This window comes from Sardina pilchardus, chromosome 7 (genome assembly GCF_963854185.1).
Source record: "Sardina pilchardus chromosome 7, fSarPil1.1, whole genome shotgun sequence".
NCBI lineage: Eukaryota > Metazoa > Chordata > Actinopteri > Clupeiformes > Clupeidae > Sardina > Sardina pilchardus.
Genome location: NC_085000.1, coordinates 9,449,598 through 9,471,085, shown reverse-complemented (window position 1 = coordinate 9,471,085; position 21,488 = coordinate 9,449,598). Strand labels below are relative to the sequence as shown.

General features: G+C 42.6%; 1 protein-coding gene across 2 annotated transcripts; it reads right to left on the bottom strand.

The window, feature by feature from the left end:
* Positions 1–896: 896 nt before the first annotated feature.
* On the bottom strand, positions 897–20,725 carry samhd1 (SAM domain and HD domain 1). 2 transcript variants are annotated; one of them, XM_062540676.1, is made up of 16 exons: positions 20,387–20,725; positions 19,109–19,175; positions 18,842–18,914; positions 18,331–18,491; positions 17,871–17,986; positions 17,424–17,494; positions 14,702–14,896; positions 14,480–14,580; positions 14,156–14,264; positions 13,597–13,688; positions 12,918–13,033; positions 12,367–12,506; positions 4,453–4,542; positions 4,253–4,357; positions 3,897–4,034; positions 897–2,457 (listed from the first exon to the last, which is right to left on the bottom strand). In XM_062540676.1, exons 1-16 carry the CDS (start codon positions 20,589–20,591, stop codon positions 2,272–2,274), a joined length of 1,965 nt encoding a protein of 654 aa, XP_062396660.1. In that variant the 5' UTR covers positions 20,592–20,725; the 3' UTR covers positions 897–2,271. The 2 variants fall into 2 exon arrangements, with proteins under 2 accessions (XP_062396660.1, XP_062396661.1); XM_062540677.1 differs by having other exon boundaries at positions 14,729–14,896.
* Positions 20,726–21,488: the final 763 nt, after the last annotated feature.

Sequence of the window (21,488 nt, the reverse complement as noted above, 5' to 3'; positions counted from 1 at the left end):
CACACACACACACAGTGTTTATGCAGACAGGTCAGCAGGTGGGGAGCTAGCGGAGGACAGCACTGCCCCCACCCCTCTCTTTCATACCCCCACCGTTCTCATTATCTCTCCTCCAACTAAACCAACAAACAGTCCCTCAACACCGGACACCCCCGCAGCCGACTGCTCTTAACCACCGGCCTCTGATGATCTGGACAGAAAAAAACACACACACGGAACACACACATGCACGCACACACACACACTCTCACACAGAGGGGGTTTGTCTGTGACGAGATAAGTGTCCATAATGAGTTAATAGAGGCCAATAAGCATTTCACTGGGACACAAACTCATCAGGATGGCTTTGCAAAAACAAGTTGGTTTTGTGCTCCAAATGGAGAATAACACAGGGCCGTACGCAAGGGGATCTACCATTTTGCCAACATAACCATGTTCTCCTGGTTTGGGAGGGGATTTCAGCATCACAGTAAGTCAGTTAACAGTAGAGCAAATGGACTAGTTACACTGCACTTTGATTATTATGTTCAAATCAACACGTTCAACAATAGGAAACCCAACAAGGAATATTATTTCTAGCACATGATGTGACCACTTGCTGTCCGTCTATTGTTTTACCTGATGTGTGACTGTTCACTGCTTTGGTCACTGGTGAGGTCTATGATGGTACAGTGCCCTTAATGTCAGTAGAGCTCCCTCTAGTGGCAGAGGTCCGGCATGGGACAGGATATTTCAGCCACAGCAGGGGAACTATGAGGTGGAAAAGGGTGAGGATATTTTTGCTAACTCTGCCGGAAACTCTCTGGCTCTCTCTCTCTCGCTCTGTGCGTGTTCACATATCCAACTGGGCGTTGACCCAGATTGGTCCAAACCCAAAAGACAAATTCAAGGTTAGATAGAGGAAGGTGTTTTTTTATTCTGTCGCTGAGGTCAGACATGCATGGATAAATCACATGAATACAAACATCTTTCAAAAATATCTTGACATATCCTGATTCTTGTTGGTGTTTTTTTTTTTTTTGTATTCATTTATTTGTATTTATTTATTATATTTAAAGTGCATTATCACTGGCAGCTAAAACATGATGGTCAGCAGCTTTGATGTCAACTCACTTCCTGACAAGAAAGTGAAGTACTGCTAGCAACGCAGGTCAAAGTTCAGAGTACAAAAGCCCACACCAGAACTGAGGGGCAGGCAGTGGCCATAAACAGATGACAAATGAGACAAATGAGAACTATGCAGAACAGGACAGGAAAGTTTCACAGGTACAACAGAAAGAAAGGAGAAAAAAAAAGCTCAGTGAACACTCACACAAAAAACCCACTCTATATGTTCACACACCACCCAAAATAATGGCACACTGAATGCCTTCCCTGTTATCTAATCTGTAAAGGGCCCACTGTCTATGACGAAAGGAATCGCTTTATGTCTCGTCTCGTGCCACACACCCTGCTCTAATGCTGAGGACCAGAAGGCAGCACGCAATACATCAACTAAATAAAACGCGCTTAAAAAGAAAGAGTAAAAACACACTGTACACTGGATTTGTTGTCACTCACACCTGACACCAGGCTATAAACTAATATGGATAACTAGGAAGATATGTGGAATTAAACTAAACTGAGCTAAATGAACTAGACATGTAAACACCCCTATTCCAATATGCTAAGTATAACAACTTTAAAGCACAGATATAAAGGTCAAATAAATATACATTCAATGCACAGAAACTGGCTTACATACGATAGTCCAAAACAAACCATTGATTGCAACTTTTGGTCTTAGGAATATATGCACCAGGATAATGTAACATTTGTTTTGCGATTTCTGATAACTGATACTGGCATAACTGAGGAAAATTAAAAATGACACTTCAGAGGTAGACTTCCAGTCAACATTAGAGGAGTAAAATGTGCTTTGCGAGTTAGTATTCAACAAGTACTTTCCTCCAACTATGACACATCCCCTCAGAAGTTTCTAGAAGACACTAAAGAGTACTAAATCTATCATATAAAACACAAATAAAAAACATATGGAAAAATAAAGGGCCCTGCACTCTTTATAAATACAAGATGCCAAGAACAGCTTTGGGGATAACCAGAGAGGTCTGTCCAAGGGCCTGAGCCTCTCTCTTTTCTCAATTAGGCTCTCCCATCTCTGCCCTGGTAAATGCACTTTGCTGCCACCTTGTGGTGAGACAGAGTGGCATCCCACCTGAACGCCACAGCAATGATGATGCTCAGCTTCTTCCTCTGTAAGACAACCTTCCTCTATAATGCAAGCCGGGTTTTCACTTTCAAGTCGCCATTTTGGGGTGTGCTGTGTTTGCTTGCCGGATAACTTATGCCCTCATCTTCGTCATCATCGTCATCATCGTCATCATCATCATCGTCATTATCGGTGCTGGCCCAGCTTGCTTTCAAAGGGGTCAGTTCTGGTGCAGTCACGTCTCCATCCTGAGGACAACACCAGCCAAAGATGTGTCAGACACCACATAGTGCAGATTTGCACAATAGTGAACTAGGGTTTTAGGATACAGACAGGTAGTAGAGACCCCTTCAATATTTATAAACATCCAGAGCGTAGGTTGGGTGCGCACGCAGCATGGAGTCAGAAAAATGGAGCCGCTAATAGACCTGCATGTTGAGCTGTCATTGTCACAGAAGAACCGCAATCTGTACCTTAATAAATTAGCATTAGCTAATGGTGATTGTTTGCCTGATCCTGAGAGATTCATTAGCATGACATATATGGCTATCTGGTTGACAAGCCCAGTATTTTTCTGACGTTTCCTTGACGCTTCTGTCAACACACACACACACACACACACACACACACACACACACACACACACACACACGCTAACCAAACTAACTACAAGAGAGTAGTGTACTCATATGTCCATTTGCTTTGAACCTTCTGAAGAGCTACTCAGACACAGATGGGGAGCGAGTAGTAGCTTGCAAGCTACTTTTGGAGACCCCTGACTTAGAGAATTGAGTGGGTAATATATCAACGTATCTAAAAGAACAACTTGCCATCCAAACTACTGTCAGTTTTAATCCCCAGGGAGAAAGAGTCTGTGAATTTAAAGGTTCGCCAAGTCTTGTTACGTGGATTCTAAGCTAGAATTGTTTTTGTAACATACAGCAAACCTCTCCTCATGATCCATTAGCTGCCTGTCCTCAGAATAGGCTGTACAACAACAACAACAACAACAAAACAAACGCAGTCCCTGTGGACAGCTCAGGCTCCGATAACTGCAGCGACAACAACAATCAGCGCCGAGATGCGTATTCATGACCGTTTCAGTTGCACGAGAGGGAGGGGCGAGCTGACTCTCTGCATTGTTCCAAATGTCGATAGAAGTGCCGTTACCCAACCGTGCTAGAGAACCTTTAACCTTTAACATCACAAATAAGAGAAAGAGAAAGAGAAAGAGAAAGAGAGTGTGTGTGTGTGTGTGTGTGTGTGTGTGTAGTGGTGGGGGTTGACATGAGGACATGTGGTGTGATATTTTGAGGCCTCAGTACTGAGGTGTGTGTACCTGTGTTGGTGGGGAAGAAAAACACAAACGGGAATAAAGGCACGAAAGAAAAAACTAGAGCAGAGTACTTAAAGGTGTGGGCTTGTAGGAAGCACATACATTATGGACATGCCTGGCCAGGGGTCAGATCATGTGTACAGGAGTGTGTGTGTGTGTGTGTGTGTGTGTGTGTGTGTGTGTGTGTGTGTGTGTGTGTGTATAGGGCTGAGACAAGATCACTGTAATAAACAGAAGTGTGTGTGTGTATGTGTGTGTGCGTGCGTGCGTGCGTGCGTGCGTGTGTGTGTGTGTGTGTGTTCGCGTGTGTGATGGAGTAGATGGGTGGAGATGCTGCTGCTCCTGCTGTACCTGCGGCTTGGTGAAGTTCATGTCCATGCACCACTGCACAAAGTACTTCTTGGCCGCCTCCAGGCTGCGCTCGTCTGTGCGCTTGCAGTGCACACGGATCAGCTGCTCCGCAAACTTCTCCGGCAGCAGTTGGGACACCTATCGGGGCCGTTGGCACGGCAACACAACAAACACCGCACAACATTCAGAAGAGCGGCTTCCTCATCCATTAGGAAGGACACCACATGGTTCCCAGTACACTTGCAAAAAGCTCTTATGGCACATTTGAAGTAGTCATGGTAGTAAATACTTGGCTCCATTAAATGTCAGTTTTTGTTGTTTTACCATGTAAGCTGACAAAATGAAATGTCGTGTACCTGATTCTTGCGGATTTTGATGGCTTTGGTGGGGTCGTTCTTGCAGTAGAACCGGACGTTGTTGATCGGGTTCTTGCCCTTCATGCCGTAGTCCATGTGGATGACCTGTAGGAACATCACATTAATGTTATTGATATGAAGCTCATTAACGAAAGAAGTTGAGCAGTTATGGAGGTCAGAAAGCTTGAGAGCCAGCTTACGTTGACAACGAAATCCTCGCCTTGGAACTCCACGTCTGTGCCACTGGGTTTGGACCTGGCCACGTCTTTAGCCCACTCCAGCAGCTTACCCTGAGAGGGACCACACACACCAACAGATACGGACACAATCACCTGATTTAGTGAATGGTTTTAAAGTACATACATATTTGCATACATATGTCCTTTCGGTATACAGCAAATAGTCAGCAATTAGGAAGAACAAATGTACTGTACATAAGAAATAATGTTAAAAAGTCAATGTAAACACACATTTACAAAAAATACAGCAAAGCAATGGAACAGAACTATTTCAAAATGATGGCTCTGCAGTGGTGAATGGCCGAGACCAAGCACACACAGGAAATGGACAGCACTTGCATATCTACATTCCACATCTGTATTCTCACAAGAGAAGAAGTAAAATGCACCAAACTTCTATCCACTTCCTCTTTTTTGCATCCAGCACCAGATGTTGCGACAGGACAGAGAGTGATGTTTGAGGCGGCCACCACACTGAGGTGATTCAATGGGGCTCTACGTTAGCCTGGCTAACGCCTCCCACTTCTCAAATGAGACGTGGTCTGGCAACCAGACGTTCATTTTCTCGTATTTGAAAAAATGCTCAGATCCGTTCATTGGGCGCCACGGATGTCAATCAAATGCGTCTCTGCATAGCTCATCATGGTCTTGCTTTCTCCCCTGTTCTGTGATTGGCCACCAACATCAGGCGAAAATGGGGGCGTTAGTTTCCAGACTGCCTTAGCAGCGTGAAAGAAATCATCGCGCAAGGCAGTATGGGAAACCCAGGCTAGCTCTACGTACAAATCAATGAGCCACTATAAATTGTGGGAACCCAATCTAAATGACTGGCAAGGTGCAAAGTCCGAGCACTGTGATGAGCAGTGTGTCGTCCTTGAGCTAACACCATCAAATGGCATGGGACTGGAGTATTGAGCAGACCCACTAACCTCTGTGCATAGGAACTTGCTCATTAAATTAGCAAACTGATTTGCCCTAGTTAAAGAAGAAATCCGACGATTTTTCACATAGATCTGTGTTTCTCGAGGTCACCTAGTACAGGATATTCAGAGTTTTGTACTTGGTTTTAGCTAGCTCGCATTACTAGTTTCAACAGCTAGAGCAGCCAAGCAGCTACAGCGCTACATGCCCCCAGAGTGCAGCACTGTAGCAGCCTGGCTACTTTAGCTGTTGGAAGTAGCAATTCAAGCTAGCTAAAACCAATTAAACACACAAATACAGAGAGACAGAAAGATGTCTTTACTGTTTGCATGTGGTCATGAAGTTAATTACGTTTGGAATCTTGGATCAGGTGGAGATGTGTGTGTGTGTGTGTGTTTCTTCTAGGTGTGACCCTGTTAGCAGCTCATCTGAGATAATGACAGGGTTAAGGGAGGACATAATGATCTGTGTGGTGAATAAGGACAGTGTGTGCCTGCCACTCTGAGATACTACTGTATGCTCATGCTGTTTGGGTTGGCAAGTGTCTAGGACACTTTGGCATGCTGCTGGCCATCGCTATAAACCTCTAAGCCTTTCTGGTCACAAGAAGACACATGCCCCTGATCATCTCCTGCCCAACACTTGGTACTTAGGGGTGTTTGTTTCCCCACACTAGCCACAAACATCCGTCCCTCCAACACGCCATCTTATGGTGCTGCAAGACCCACAGAGAAGGTGACTAGAACCGGCACTGCAGAGCTTGACAGGCGACACAAATCCACAGAAGACAAAAGCAGGGCTTGTAGCCATAAACAACATTTCCCATGAGTCTATCAAAACGCATCATCCCATAATCTCCATTGTTATTGTTTATTGTTATTTGTGGATCCCCATTAGTTGACGCAAAAGCGGCAGACTAGTCTTCCTGGGGTCCAATTAAAATCAGAGCATAAAAATAATAGATTATCAATCACATGTTGTACATTCAAATACATTCATAGTCACAGTGACATTAGATCAAAAAATAAAAACTCAATTCAATACAGTGAGTGGGAGTCTAGAGTTCATAACTAACATGCATAAAAATATGATTTAATTAGCCTTTTGAATTCTTTCTGTCCAGTTACAACACGAGTTTGCAAAGGGAGTGAATTCCATAAAGACAAGGATCTATAGAAGGCTGTTTTCTTCATTGCATTCGATCTACAGTGAGGAAGTAAAACTCGTCCTGCTGTTGCAGATCTAGTCCCATATGAATGAGCATCAGAGCAGAAACCTATTTCATTAGATAGAGTTCTAGGAACACGAGTGGAAATCACATTCTTAATAAATATCAAGGACCTGATGGATAACCTATCAAGAACTTTAGGCCACTTCAGATCAGAGTGCATTCTGTCAACATTAGATCTGTAAGGTCTATCAAGAGCAAGTCTCGCAGCCCTGTTTTGTACAATTTGAAGTTTGTTTAAATCAATCTTCGAGACAGAGGCCCAGATTATAGTGCAGTAGTCAAGATGACATAAGACTAATGTTTGAACAACCTGTCTCCGTAGATTAGCTGGTAAATAGATGGCACATTTCCGGACTGTAGCAATGCTTCTACTCATCTTGGCAGCTATCTGCCTAACGTGATGAGTCCAGTTTAGATTGTTACAAATGGTCAGTCCTAGAAGCTTTAACTTACTCTCCTGCTTGACTGGTTGACCAGAAATCTGCAGATCAAGCCTAGGCTCACTGGCTAGACCATGCCGTGATCCAAAGACAATGCTCAAAGTTTTTGATAAGTTTAAAACAAGTCTATTTGCTGTGACCCACTTAACTACTGCATTCAGATCCTGTGACAGAACAGATTTAAGTTTACAGCATGTGGATGCAGAATGATACAGTGTAGAATCATCAGCATATAAAACCAATGTGGATTCTTGAATAACAAGAGGTAGGTCATTTGAAAAAATTTAAAATAAAAGCGGACCCAAACAACTTCCTTGAGGCAAGCCACAGTGAGTGGTAATGCTATCGGACATAGTACCATTAAAAAAAACCTGTTGAGTTCTGAATGATAAGTAACTCTCAAACCAAGAGATTGCCATAGGTCCAAAACCATAGTGTGTAAGTTTATCAATCAACAACTTATGGTCAATAAGGTCAAAAGCGGCACTGAAGTCCAACATGACAGCACCAGATAACAATGAATTGTCAGTCCCCCTTAACCAATCATCTGTCATTTTTACCAAGGCTGTGCAGGTGGAATGACCCTTTCTGTAGGCATGTTGTGCATTACTTATCAAATCAGTTTTAGACATATAATCATGGATTTGGTTATATACAATTCTTTCTAAAATTTTACTCAGAACAGGTAGGATTGTTATAGGTCTACAGTTAGGACCACTGAAAGTAGATTTTAGGTCTTTTGGTATAGGAACAATTTTTCCTTCCTTCCATCGTTTGGGACAGGTTCCATTTGATAGACAAGAATTAAATATATGACAGACAGGAAGAGCTATATAATCAACAGCTATTCTAAATAATTTACCATCAATATTATCTGTACCAGCAGAGTTGTCTCTATCAATGGACCTTAAGAGTGTTTCAACCTCCTTGATTTCAACCAAGTTGAACTCAAAAGTACAATGTTTGCCTCTCATTATGATATCATCAATGAGCCTACATGATTCATTGTTTATTTGTACATAAGCCCCCCCTTAATTTTCCCACTTTTTCCACAAAATAATTATTAAGGTAATGCGACATATCCCCAGGCTTGGAAATAAATACACCATTATCAGTTTCAATAAAGGATGCTGACGTATTAGTACTCTTCCCCATAATGTCATTCATCACCTTCCATAATTTCTTGCTATCATGTTGGGCTCTATCAATCCTTTGCCGATAAAAATCTTTCTTTTTTACTCTGTTCACTTTCGTGACTTGATTTCTAATTTTACAATATGCTCTTTTATCATTAACTGAACCAGAAGCAATATAACATCTTTTAACCTCATCTCTTGATGTCATTAATTTCTTTAACTCATTGTCAATCCAGGGAGCTCCATTAGGCTTGACAGTGAATTTCCGAAGTGGTGCATGTTTGTTTACAATAGGTGTAAACAAATCCATGAAAATACTTAAAGATTTTTCAGCATCATGTTCATCACAAACTTTAGACCATTGAGCATACTTGATATCTTCTAAAAAAGCTTCGTCACTGAAATTCTTATAAGACCTAGCACAAATTATCTTTGATTTTGCTTTTGGGATTTTTGACTTTCTGGATACAGCAATCAAGTCATGGTCACTGAAGCCAACTGGCAGCAACAATACCTTGGAACATATGTCTGGCACATTTGTATAAATATGATCTATACAGGAGGATGAACGAACTCCGTCTCTATATAGAACATTCCTAGTAGGTACAGAAACTATTTGACTCAGATGACAAGTATTGGTCATAAAAAGCAATCTTTTCTTCATAGAGCAGCCATCTTCAAGCCAGTTCACATTAAAATCACCTAGACAGTACATTTCCCTATTTTCATCTGTAACTCTGTCAAACATGTCACAAATTACATTAAGATATTCTATTCTAGAGTTGGGTGGTTTATAGCAACAACCAATCAGTATTGGGCTGATTTGGGGTAAATGCACCTGCAACCACAACGCCTCAATGTTGTCGTTCATCAAATCAGATCTTAGTTTTACTGGTATATTATGTTTCAAGTAAATTGCCACACCCCCACCAAATCTATTTCTGTCTTTTCTGAACATGGAAAAACCTTCAATTGATACCAATGAATCATCAAACGTGCTATCCAGATGAGTTTCAGTTATAGCCATGACATGAATTCCATTGTCCATTAGAGCTGAAAGTTCATGTGTTTTATTCCTCAAGCTGCAGATGTTTAAATGAGCCAATGCCAGGCCCTTAGGAAGATCCAGCTTGGAGCAAGACCCATTAATGCTTGAACTAGCCATTAAAGTCAAGCATGCCAATACACAGGCTTACTGGAATTATGACATTAAAATAACCAGGGAGTAATGCTGGAGTCTCTGAACAGTTGGTTATTGATGTATAATTTGTCAACTACCAGGGCAACGTGTCTGTTTTGGTTCCGATGTTCTTTCATGATTGGGAACAATACTTTACGCCTGTCATGTATCTCAGGAGGGAATTGGTCATTCATGCCAAAGGTGGTGTTCCTCAGCTCTCTGCCCCTCCTCTTGACAAGCTCCTTATGCTGATAGTATTCGAAACGAGCCAGTATTACACGGGGTCTGTCCTTTGAGGTTCTACCCATTCTGTGCACATGTGAGAATGTAATATCCTGAACCGTTTCACTAGGCATGTTAAGCTGGTCTGACATAAACTCCCTAATGACTGTTTCGCAGTCCTTACCCTCCATCTCTGGTATCCCAGTAAACACAATGTTTTCTCTCATAGAGTGACACTGTTCATGCAGACGTGATTCCTTTAATTTCTTGTGTTCTGTTTCAATAGTGTCAACCCTGGCTTCCATGAGTTCCATCTTGCCCTTTAGCTCTGCATTATCTTTAACTAACTCTGAAATCTGTTCTTGACTGAACTCTAAGCTCTCTTTGAGGCTCTTTATCTCCTCCATCATTGAGTTCAACATATCCAGTTTGTCAAGTTTCTTGTTGATGGACTGTAATGTTATCGTGCTGTCCCCCTCACTAATTGCCAGTGAAACTAATTGTCTAACATCTGTTGGATAGTCCTCATCCCTCTCCGCATCGGAGCGTATCCTTTTACGTGGAGACGGCTTAACATAGTCAGTGATCTTCAGTGACTTGGTACCTTGTTTCTTCTTCTGTTTGTGAGGCCTTGCAGCACTCATCTGTGATATACTCATGTTGTCGTAGTGATACACTATAAAGTTCTCAAGCTCACTTATCTGTTCTGCCAGATCCAGTGTACCTCTGGTAACCCTGGTAGTACCAAGGAAGTTGCAGTTCAGATGGTTTGAGGCTAGTGGCTGGAGCACCAGGCTAGCTTGGTAGTAGAAGGCTGTATACTCAAGCTTGGGGCTGGCTGCTGAATACTCAAGCCTGGGGCTAGGTGCTGGAGAATGTAGGTGTCCAGTGGAGCTTGGAGATAGCACTAGCTCCAGGAGCCTTTTGCTGTGATGGTAGATCTTCCGTCCAGGGGTGCGTTTCCCGATAACGATGGATAGACACTCTTACGAGGGTTTTCTACGATTCATCTTAAGATCGATCGTTAGGATTTGCCGACTGTTTCCCGAACATGCTCGTAGCGTGAACGCGCGTGCACTGATCTTACGATGCTCTTAAGGGAGCTGTCCACGAGATAGGTTCTGAAATATCCCCTAATTTGATTGATGGTGATGTCAGGTGACTGCACGTCACAGCTAAGCCTACCGTCTGAACTTCGGATCTATACATTAATTCACATCAATACGAGAATAGAAAACCTTTGACATCTTGTAAGCATTCCAAGTAGCCTAGGCCATTATACCACACACAGGCATAGCCTACATACTTTTTATTATTTAACATTAGGTTGTTGCCCCGTTTTTATGTTTGTTAGATAGGATATGTAACATATTAGGCTTCGGCTAGCTTACTCCTACATCGTTCATGCCAGTTTTTTGCTAACCTACTTGTGAGAGCACGGTGTGCTGCCTGTGCATAATGTTTCGAGGTGTCACGTTTGAATAAAGAGGTTGATAAGAAAATGAGGAAATGTGTAGGCTTAAATAACATAGCCTAGGCTTAGATTTTGACGCAGCACAGACTATATAGCCACATATTCCTTTCTCTGTTTTTACCTCATAAGCCTAATAAAACTTAGCCTAACTTGTTTGTAGGCTATTTTTGTCCGGTTTTGATAACATCATTATGTCCATTGAATGAATGCTATTTTGCATGCTAAAATCTGAATCATCACAAGTAAATACAATAAAGAATGGTAAATTGCATTATAATCTTAGTTGTAATCCCCCTGCATATCCTGCTGGTGACTCCACTGAGGCTATACGTTACGACGCTCTTAGTCAGCAACGAGAACTCTGGAACACTCGTAGATCTACGAGTGTTTTCACGATGCTCTTAAGTTACAATGGCTTCGGGAAACAGTCGGCAAACCTTAAGACGGTCGTAAGAGGGACTTTACGATCATCGTAGGCTTACGATGCTTTCGGGAAACGCACCCCAGGCCTGTCTAACAGGCCTGAAAACTCCCACTCAGACAATCACACCAAATCTTCATAATTAGTTGGTCATAATCCACCATATCCAGACAGAAAACAGATAATGGACCAATGATTACTGTAGCTGGCAGTGAGTTAAAAACTTGCAAGGATTTCAAAGATCTAAACTGGATTCAAAAGAGCTAGATTTTCAGAGCCTCTGCGTGGCAGCCATCTTGTAACTGTAGTAGATAGTCCATCTAAAGACTTCATAACATCAGGCATGTAAGATAGCCCAAAGAGTATAGATTACCACAGAACATGTGCAACAGTCAACAGAGGACAGGATTCTGATACAGTCATCTCTTCCTCTTTCTTAGAAACCCTGTCCTTTAAAGAGAACACTCAGTGTCTTCATACCAACCATACACTTCGTGGTTTAGAGTTCTTTTTACCCCCTCTCTAACCACGAACATGCAGACCACACAGGAAGAAGACCACACGCTCGAAACGTCATTATGCTGTGCTAAAGAAAATAAAATAAAACTAAAAAGAAGGATTTCAAGTGTGCAAACCTTTTTCCATTTTATTTTCCAAATGTATGACAACCTAGGAAGAAGAAGGCAGGCGGAGGTAGCTGCGCTCTCTGAGTGCTTTTCTAGTTATATAAGTTTTTAGTTAGTATTATAAACTTTTACTAACTCCAGAGATGAGTGTACACGGTGATCCTTCAATAATAAATAACCCTGTGCACGAGCGCAGGCATCTCTTTCTCGAGGTGTGTGTTTACCTGGGACACGTCCATGTGATTGGTGGGGTGTGTCTGACCCACACACTTGTACAGCCGCCGGCAGATGATGTTCTGGAGGATCTCTCGGGCTTCTGCCAACTCCTCAGTAGACGAATAGAGGATCTGCTCAAACACGTTGTCTGAAAGACAGACACAGAGAGAGAGAGAGAGAGAGAGAGAGCTGCTTTAGGACAGTAAAGTAAAACGAACCTCTGTATATCAGTACACATGTAAATCAAGGCAGGAGCATGATGAACGATGACACTGAAAGTGCATTCAATGCCAAATGATCAAAGTTCACCAATGAACAGAATGACAAGCTCCAATATATTAATTACATCTATCTAGCATCTATGCTATCTACAACATAATCTGCAATACGTCATTACAGGGTTTCTTAGGTAAGCATAATCTACCAATATGTAGGAATGTAATCAGTGAAATGGTAGTCTATAGATCACAACTCAAGATAAGGGTACAAATTAATCTCAAGAAACATTTTGAGCAAGTCATTGCCAGGCTTGTTTGGCTGAGGGGTGGTGCCATCTTACCTGTGAGTTTAGTGTAGGCATCCATGTCATCTATGGCTGTGGAGAGAGTGAACATCTTCCCTCCTGAGCCCTGGATCTGGATGTAGGGATCTGCCTTTACCAGAGCCTCTGTAATCCTGGAGAAATGCATCACAAGAACACAAAACTTACAAGACAAGGAGTGTTTCCAGGTGCTGCAGAATTTTTTTTACACAGATACATGTATATGTATGCAACAATTAGGGCAATTAAATGAATCGCCAACTTGTTTTGGTAATCAATTTTTTCAGGAAACCACCTCAAAGTTCTGATTGTACATCTTTAAACTTAAATATGATCTGGTTTACTTACTGCTCTGTTACAGTTTGAGGACAGATTCATCGACTGAAAATAGCTGTTAGTTGCAGTACTATTATTTAAAATAATATATGCCTGCAAACAATTGCTTGTAAAACTATGCTGCTTGGTATTCTAACTGTTAGATGAACACACTTAGCAAAATGCTTGTTTCAAGTAGGCTTTCTTCCTAATCTGTGACTCGACCTCTGCGCCCACTGGCAGTGGAATGGGGCCATGCGATTGTTTACCCTGATGGCTGCCCTTGGTACGCTACCATGCCATTGTTTACCCTGATGGCTGCCCTTGGTACGCTACCATGCCATTGTTTACCCTGATGGCTGATGGCCCTTCATGCACTCACATGGTCTCAACGATGTTGCCAACCTTGTGCTGGTAGGCTCTGCGATGGAGGCAGTTCCGTGTGTGGAACATGTCATACAGGTTCCCCACTTCCTGCAGAACAAACAGAACACAATAAGTTGCCTTGGAGATCCCGGTTTAGTTGGCAACAAATGTGTTTACACCTGCTAGGAACAGGCGTTTAGAGCTACACCAAAGACAATAACACATCAATGCAAATATGAAGAGGGTGTAACATTTTTAGGTGGAGTAACATCTAATACAGATGACTAATGACAGAAACTTGAAGGTATGGCTACTTTGTACGTTTTGATCTCTCATCTCAAACATAAATCAACAACAGAACAGGTTAGGAGTTCAGCATAAGATAGTGTTCCTCCGTTAAAAGAGAATCACATTCGCATCACTGAAAATCCAGGGTGAAACCTGAAGTTACTCTGATAACCCTCAAATTCTGCTTCATAGCACAGGCCTCAGATCTTATACAGGCTCATTTGATCTGATGATCGTGTGACATCCAACTGTGAGCAACTCTGAGAATAGGAAGTGACAACAGGAACCTTTTCTCTCGTGCAAATGTGCTTCGTCCCCTTGACGTCGCACACGCGGGCAAACTTCAGGAAGCGCCGATAGTCAAAGTTGTTCTGGATACCAAGGTGGTAACAGTCCCTACACACACATTCACAAACATTCACACACACACACACACACACATACAAACACGCACAAAGTGTCAATCAGAGCTTCAGAACATCTGATCCACAGAGACAACATCCCCAATGAAGACAAAAAAATGCCACAGATAGAGGCACTCCACTGCAATTACTTTTCTGTTTTCAAAAACACAGATTAGAAGACAGGGACTGTCAAGTATGCTGAATCACCTCGCAAAGTAGTCCCACTTGTCCACGTCGATGCCGTTCCTTTTGTTGGCCACGATTTCGTACAAGAAGGACTTCTCCTCAGGTCTGCCTTTGTAGGGCCACTGGGTAAAAATGCATGTGTCACTTACAAAGCAAACACACACCTTGACATGTAGTCTGCACGCAAACAAGCACAGGTCAATTTAAAGCCCAAATGAATACATCAAATAAAGCATTCCATACCGCCATAGGGTTGCCATGGCAACTTACAGGGGCCTGGCCTTTGCGAGCCGGGGCGTGGTTCTCCAGGGGTCCAGCGATCTGCTCCTTAATGAACACCAGGTCATCGGGGAGGGTCAGGCCGTGCTCCCGCATCACTGGCTCCAGACCGTTCTCCTTCACCAAGTGGTCAAACATCTTTACAGAGGCCATCTCGTGCTGCAGAGAGGGCACATACATGTAAACATGTTCATACAACATACATGCATGCACACACACACGCATGCACACACACACACCATGATGCCATGCTAAAACAGGAATATAAAATCATCATTCGACAATTGATCTTAATGCCCAAATTGGCATGGTGCTTTTTCCAGTAGGCCTATAGCCTGTTTGATTTGCATTGCATTGAGCTCAATAGAGCTCCCCAGTCCCGCCCACAGCCTTGTCCGGAAGTAAAAATCCAATACAATTTCTCCATTGACAATTGGAGAATAAGCCATAACATCGTAACCGTCCATGGTAGACTTAAAACCAGCTACGATGTGACTAAGCGATTATACCTGCTCATATAGATGTCAAAAGTTAATGGGGGCATCAACCTTGTTTTGAGAAAACAATGCTTTATTCACGATTTAACGAGAGAGTACTACACTACCCGACACCCTAACGTGTAAAACTGGTGAAAGCAGAGCCTTTGATTGGTAGAGATCGCCGTTGCCATGGCAATGCCAAACAAACTGTACTCAGCTTTTCCCGCGCCTATCGTCCAGCTTCGTCTCGCTGGAACTTCAAAACTTAAAATGGCTGCAGGGCTGATCAGGACCGATGTGTGGTCTTCCGAAAAATAACGGTTTTCTCATCTTGAAGGTTGAATTTACTCAATGGAAACGGTAGGAAGTAATCATCTTCTTTTCTCAGATTAATATGGAACCATGTTAAACTATCTTTAGGCTGCAAATGTTGGAAATGTGTGTACGTTTGCAAAGCATCCTGGGATTTGAGTTCTCTATCTCGGAATTTAAGATATGTACACAGTCTTGTACCTTTCGCTTTTTTTACATTTTCTGTTCATTTTTTCACTCGAAATTATAAGTTATATGCTTATGAGTCACATCGTATCTGGTTAGCCTAAGGCATGGTCTAAAACTCTTTATATCCGAATTTTTCCAGAAGTCAATGGGAGAAATGAATGAGAATTTTACTTCCGGACAAGCACCTCTCTCGGAGGAGGGGCGGGACTGGGGAGCTCTATGAGCATCAAACAGGCTAATGGTTATGGTTATGGTTATGATTATGGTTATTTAGCAGACGCCTTTGTCCAAAGCGAACTTCCCAGCCTACTGGGGAAAAGCACCATGCCAATCTCTAGCTATGGTGAAGGGTATGTGATGATGTGGGGCTATTTTAACTCCAACGGCCAAGGAAACTTTATCATGATGCATAATATCCTGGATCCATGAAATAGCTGGCCTTAAAAAATAAAAATCTGCCTGCCCCTATGTTAACCCTATGTGTTAAATTCCCATAGGGTTACATAGGGGGTCAAATACTTCATTCCACCTAGCATTTAGGAAGAACATTTATTTATTTACGATACATTCTTTGTATTTTTATTTATTTTTACTCATTTTTTTTAATTAAGACATTAAGATCAATTTTCAAATGATGATTTTATATTCCTTTTTTTAGGTAACTTTAGCATGGTATCAAATACATTTTCTCCCCACTGTACATGGGAACACACCAGGATGCCCACTCGCACATGCACACACATTTTACAGCAGTGTGATTACCTCAGCAAGTGTGTTTATCTTCCCAGAAGCGGTCATAAAACCTCCACTGTTAATCAAGTGACCCTTCACCTGAGGATTCCTGTGTGAGACGTGCCTGGTACAGGACGGGTTTCAGTGGAGCCTCCTCACACGCTCATCCTCCTCAACATCTGACTCTTAAGACTCTGAGATCCAAGCCTCTGGCACTAATAGCACTAACAGTACACTCGTTTTTCCATTTCAGTCCATTCCATTTTGTGGATAATCTACCATTATCGAAAAAATCTGCGTATCTGAGTATGAGACTTAAATTCTGAAAGCCTGGGTACATTGGCATCACCAAACACATCTTGAATTTCCCCTTGGGGATCAATAAAGTATCTATCTACCTATCTATCTATCTATCTATCACCAATGGCTTTAGTTTGGGGTACCATCTATGGTCAAGCTGACGTGATCATCTTATGACTTATTACAAAAGTAAGTAAAATACATCAACACTGGTGGTGCCTTCTTCAGTTGTAGATATTTTCTTTCATTCAAACAGAAAAAAAGTCTTGCATGTGTTGCAAAGGGCTTCATGTCATGTGACAACTGCAATAACTTGTCTTCTAGATCTCTTAAAGCAACAACTTTTACCTGACATCTGTTCTACGTACATAATGGTTGAAGTATGACTCTGCTTTCATCTACTCAGAACGAAACCCACTGGTGGGAAGTAACCTCAGATCCATGTCAATGTGTTTGCATGTCTGTTTTATGACGCACACATTATCACCACTCTCTCAAGGAGAATACGCTCATAACCACAGTCTGCCCAAGGCCAGTGGACACCTGCTCCCACCAATGCCCTTACAGTACTGGGCTATCAGTATGTGTGCGACTTCAGAGTGAAACTTACAACCTAGATGTTGTTAGTGATTTGTGCCACGCTTCCAGCTGAAGGGGTACTTTCGTTCATTTACCTTCCACTTGCAATCAGGCCGAACTTTGGGGATGAACATTCCATCATACATGTGTGAGAAAGGCCCATGTCCTGCATAAAATAAAATAAAATAATAGTGATAAAATGAATAAAGTACCTAGTAAGTATAAACTAAATTTGCTATATAGTCAAAGTAAATAGAGTGTCTGTAGCACTGTCTGTGCTGGAACTGACTAGCAGTGAAAGAAAGACTGTATCCTAGCTTCAGGATAGACTTAAGTCTGATCCCCACCCAATCCTGCTCCTTTCTCCACAGTCAACAGAGAGAAGCCCTCTTTAAAAAGCCCTCTCATCCAACAAAAGCTGAAGACCTGTAAAGCATCTCAGAAGGGAAGTCTGGTTCTTCTGGAAGTCTGAGTGGAGGTGTACTTTACGTGGTGGTACATGTCAGCTTCTCCCTAGCTTTCTGAGTTTGTGTCATACTAACCCAAGTCATGGCACAGGCCTGCAATCTGCACACATAGGATGTCCTGTTTGGTTATGAGCAGCTCCGGTTGTCGTTCGTTTAGGGCTTGGACCAGCCGGCCAGCCAGATAGCCAACCCTGTGAGGCACATACGCAATGCCATGTGAGCAGGGGAAGGAAATACTTACGTTAGCATTGTCGTGCCCTATCATACTTCTTTAGGACAAAACATGAGCCAGGCTGTTCTGCTTCCAAGGTGACACAGATATGGTTTAAGGTCTGAGTTCAGGGTATAGACTGACTGAGGTTTCAGTTTCATAAGAGAAGCATTTACTGCATCTCCATCTCTCCTACAGACACACCCACAAGAACACTTATACACACAAACACACACACACACACACACACACACACACACACACGCAGTATTCAAAATGGTTAGGATGTCCTTCTCTCTCTCTCTCGCTCGCTCGCTCTCTCACCCGACAGAGTGTTCAAAGCGGTTGTGGGACGCCCCAGGGAACACCATGTAGGTCCCACCCAGCTGTTTGATGTAGCGGAGCCTCTGGAACTGAGGTGTGTCGATGATGCACACCAGGAGTGGGTGCAGTTCAATGTGGCCATGGATGGGGTCGTTGAAGACCTGTAGGGGACAATACACTACTGTGTCATATATGCAACAAATCCGCTAGAGAGAAAGACTCAAAGGATTCAGAGATTCAGCTAAGAAAAAGTCTCTCATAATGAGAAACACTCCAGTCAAATTAAACTCTGCCTGAGAGAGAGAGAGAGAGAGAGAGAGAGAGACACAGACAGACAGAGACAGTTTGGAACCATAAAATCTAAAAACATTATGCATCAGTCAAAGAGAAAGATAGAGTCATAAAATTGCTGTGCTGAATCTGATATATTATTTTAGATTGTCCCCCATCCTTTTCTCTTTGGACTGAGAATGTAATACAGTAGCCTACATTACAAATCTCCCTAACGTACCTTCATAGGCACGCTTGTGATCTGCCATAGTTTCTGCAGGCTGTGGAGTATCTGAAGGCGTTTTCCCAAAGGTCTAAAAGAAAAGAGGACTATTATTCACAACACAATCACAAATGATTTCATCCATTCTCTGATTCTCATTCATCTCTTGTTCGCCTTTGTAATAAGCTAAAACTGAACTGGAAGAACCAGTAAAGAGTAACGTGTGCCACCTGTCCAATCTGAAAAGGGCATCTGCAGTTCATGCCCCGACAAGAGAACACTCACCCAATGCCAATCTTCTCCAGTTGGGCCTCTGTGAGGTACCGCAGACCCACCCCAGTGATCTGATGCTCTGGAGAGGAACAACGTGAGTGCATTAGAGGCTAATTAATAATGGAGGAGTAGTTCATCTGGTTTGGCAGCACACTGTAAGGCCAAGGCAATGACAGGAACAATGTGTCTCACAGCAGTCAAAGCAGTGTGTGGTAAACAAAACATATGCAGAAAGTCACAATGCAGTTATTTATTAGTGAATCGAACAGAGATGGTCCTACAGCTCAGAAGTTTCAGGTTGGCATGCATGTTACGTAACCGTCCAAGTAAATGGATCCCATTTGTGCAGTGTGAGCATCACCAGAGGCAGACATGTTTAGGTCAGCCAAATCTACTCCGAGTTCAAACATTATTGAGCTAACGCCAGATGGGAAAGCCACTATCTGCTGCCTGGGTGTTGTGTCTGCACCTTCCAAAACCATCTGTGTTAATACTAGCCCGAAGTGCACTTCAAATGATCAGGGCAGCCATCAACTATCTAATTATTATACAACAGTTAGGTCCGGTTGAACGATTTAGCAATATCTGATTGGACGAGACGCGTTCTATCAGTGGTGATATTAACCGATATCACCACTGGTGACTCTTCACAGCTAATAATCACTCCGCGACGTTGATTCTTCGCTTTGATTTAACCAGAGACGGCATTCCATGTTCTTTGACTTAGCAGTTGCATAGCAACCACAAGCGTTCTGAGCTAGGCCTACTTCGCATAGCGGAGGAACTGGGCTAAATAAAACATTGGCAAATAATAATTATCCTTCCTAAAAATGCACTCGGGTATCTTTTTTTTGTTGGCAATGGAACTGTTGTATAAAAGCATTATCACACTCGTGGTCGTGGTGTTGTTGGCCAATATCGCCACGGCTGTAGTTACCTACGGCACTCAGCCTTCGGCTTCGTGCCTGCGGCGAACCACAGCCGTGGCGATATTGGCCAACAACACCACTCCCACTCGTGCGATAATGCTTAAACAACATATCATCTAGGTTGAATAATGAATTTCTAATTAAACACGCTCAGAATAATGTTAGCCACACTTGAAACCTTGACTTCTGACAAAAAAGTTTGAAAAAGAACTGCTGGCTAATGGCTAGTTAGTTCATTCATACCACAGTTAATGCCACAAGTTAGCTTTGCTCAATACTACAGAGTAGCCTAACCGTGTAGGCTATATCTGCAGATCCATGGTAGCTTAAACATTGTTGTACTGTTTGTAAGGTCTCTCACCTTTAAATTTGCCCTCCCATTCTTCAAGTCCTTCACGACGAAGATAACTACAAGTTGTATCAATGTCCCAGTTTCTGAAATCTACATCCGACTGCGTGGAGCTCTTACCCCGGCGTGGGACCACTGACACCCGCTTCTCTGGGGTTTTGAAATTATCGGTTGAATTGCGTGCTAAATCCTCTCTGGGACGTTTCCGACTATCCATGATTTAATCGGTCACTCACCACACAGTAAACAGGTTTCGTGTTGGCTACGATACACAGATACGTTGTGTCTAACGGTGAAATTGGCAGGCGGTGTTTACTGACACCCTCGTCGGCTGCAGAGCCAGCACTGAAAACTCAGTTTATATGCTAGGTTGAGCCTTTTGCTTTCCCATCTATTTTTGTCTTTGGCGGCTTGAAAACCGCAAAACTACACCACATTAGCGCCGCCTTGTGTAAAGGAGTATAGGCCCATACACAAAATAATTCTGCATGTAGGGGCCTACAACATGGCTCAAACTTATAAGAAATCCATGTACAATATAACAGGTGCAATAAACATTCAGAACAAACAAAACAAAAAAAGAAAAATAAAACACACAAATACATAGGCCTTCTAGGGCTTAGAAAGTAAATCAGATTCTGTTACTCTGTTTCAGAGTTGAATAGCATTCTTAGAAATCATGACTTTCAGGGCTTTTGAAGAAAGGAAATTATTGTGAAACCCACTAAGAGTTGATGTTTTGGGATTGTTGTGATTAGTCAGTTAGCTGATGATGATACAACTGGGGCAGCCTTGGCTTCAAGCTTGTAATGGGAGGGTTACCGGTTCCCCGACCAGTCCACGGCTGAAGTGTCCTTGAGCAAGGCACCTAACCCCTCACTAATCAATGGAATGGAATAGAAGTGTTCATGTAAACGGGGTAGCTCCTCGAGCGCCGCTGGTTGGGCAGGCAGCTCACTGCTCTGGGTTAGTGTGTGCTTCACCTCACTATTTAATGCAAATCTTCAGTTAAATATTTAGGTATACAAATGTATATTTCGAGTGACCCAACTGACAGAGAGAATATGAATGTGTGGAAGATAACCAAGTGTCTTTCTATACCAAACAGACTTTT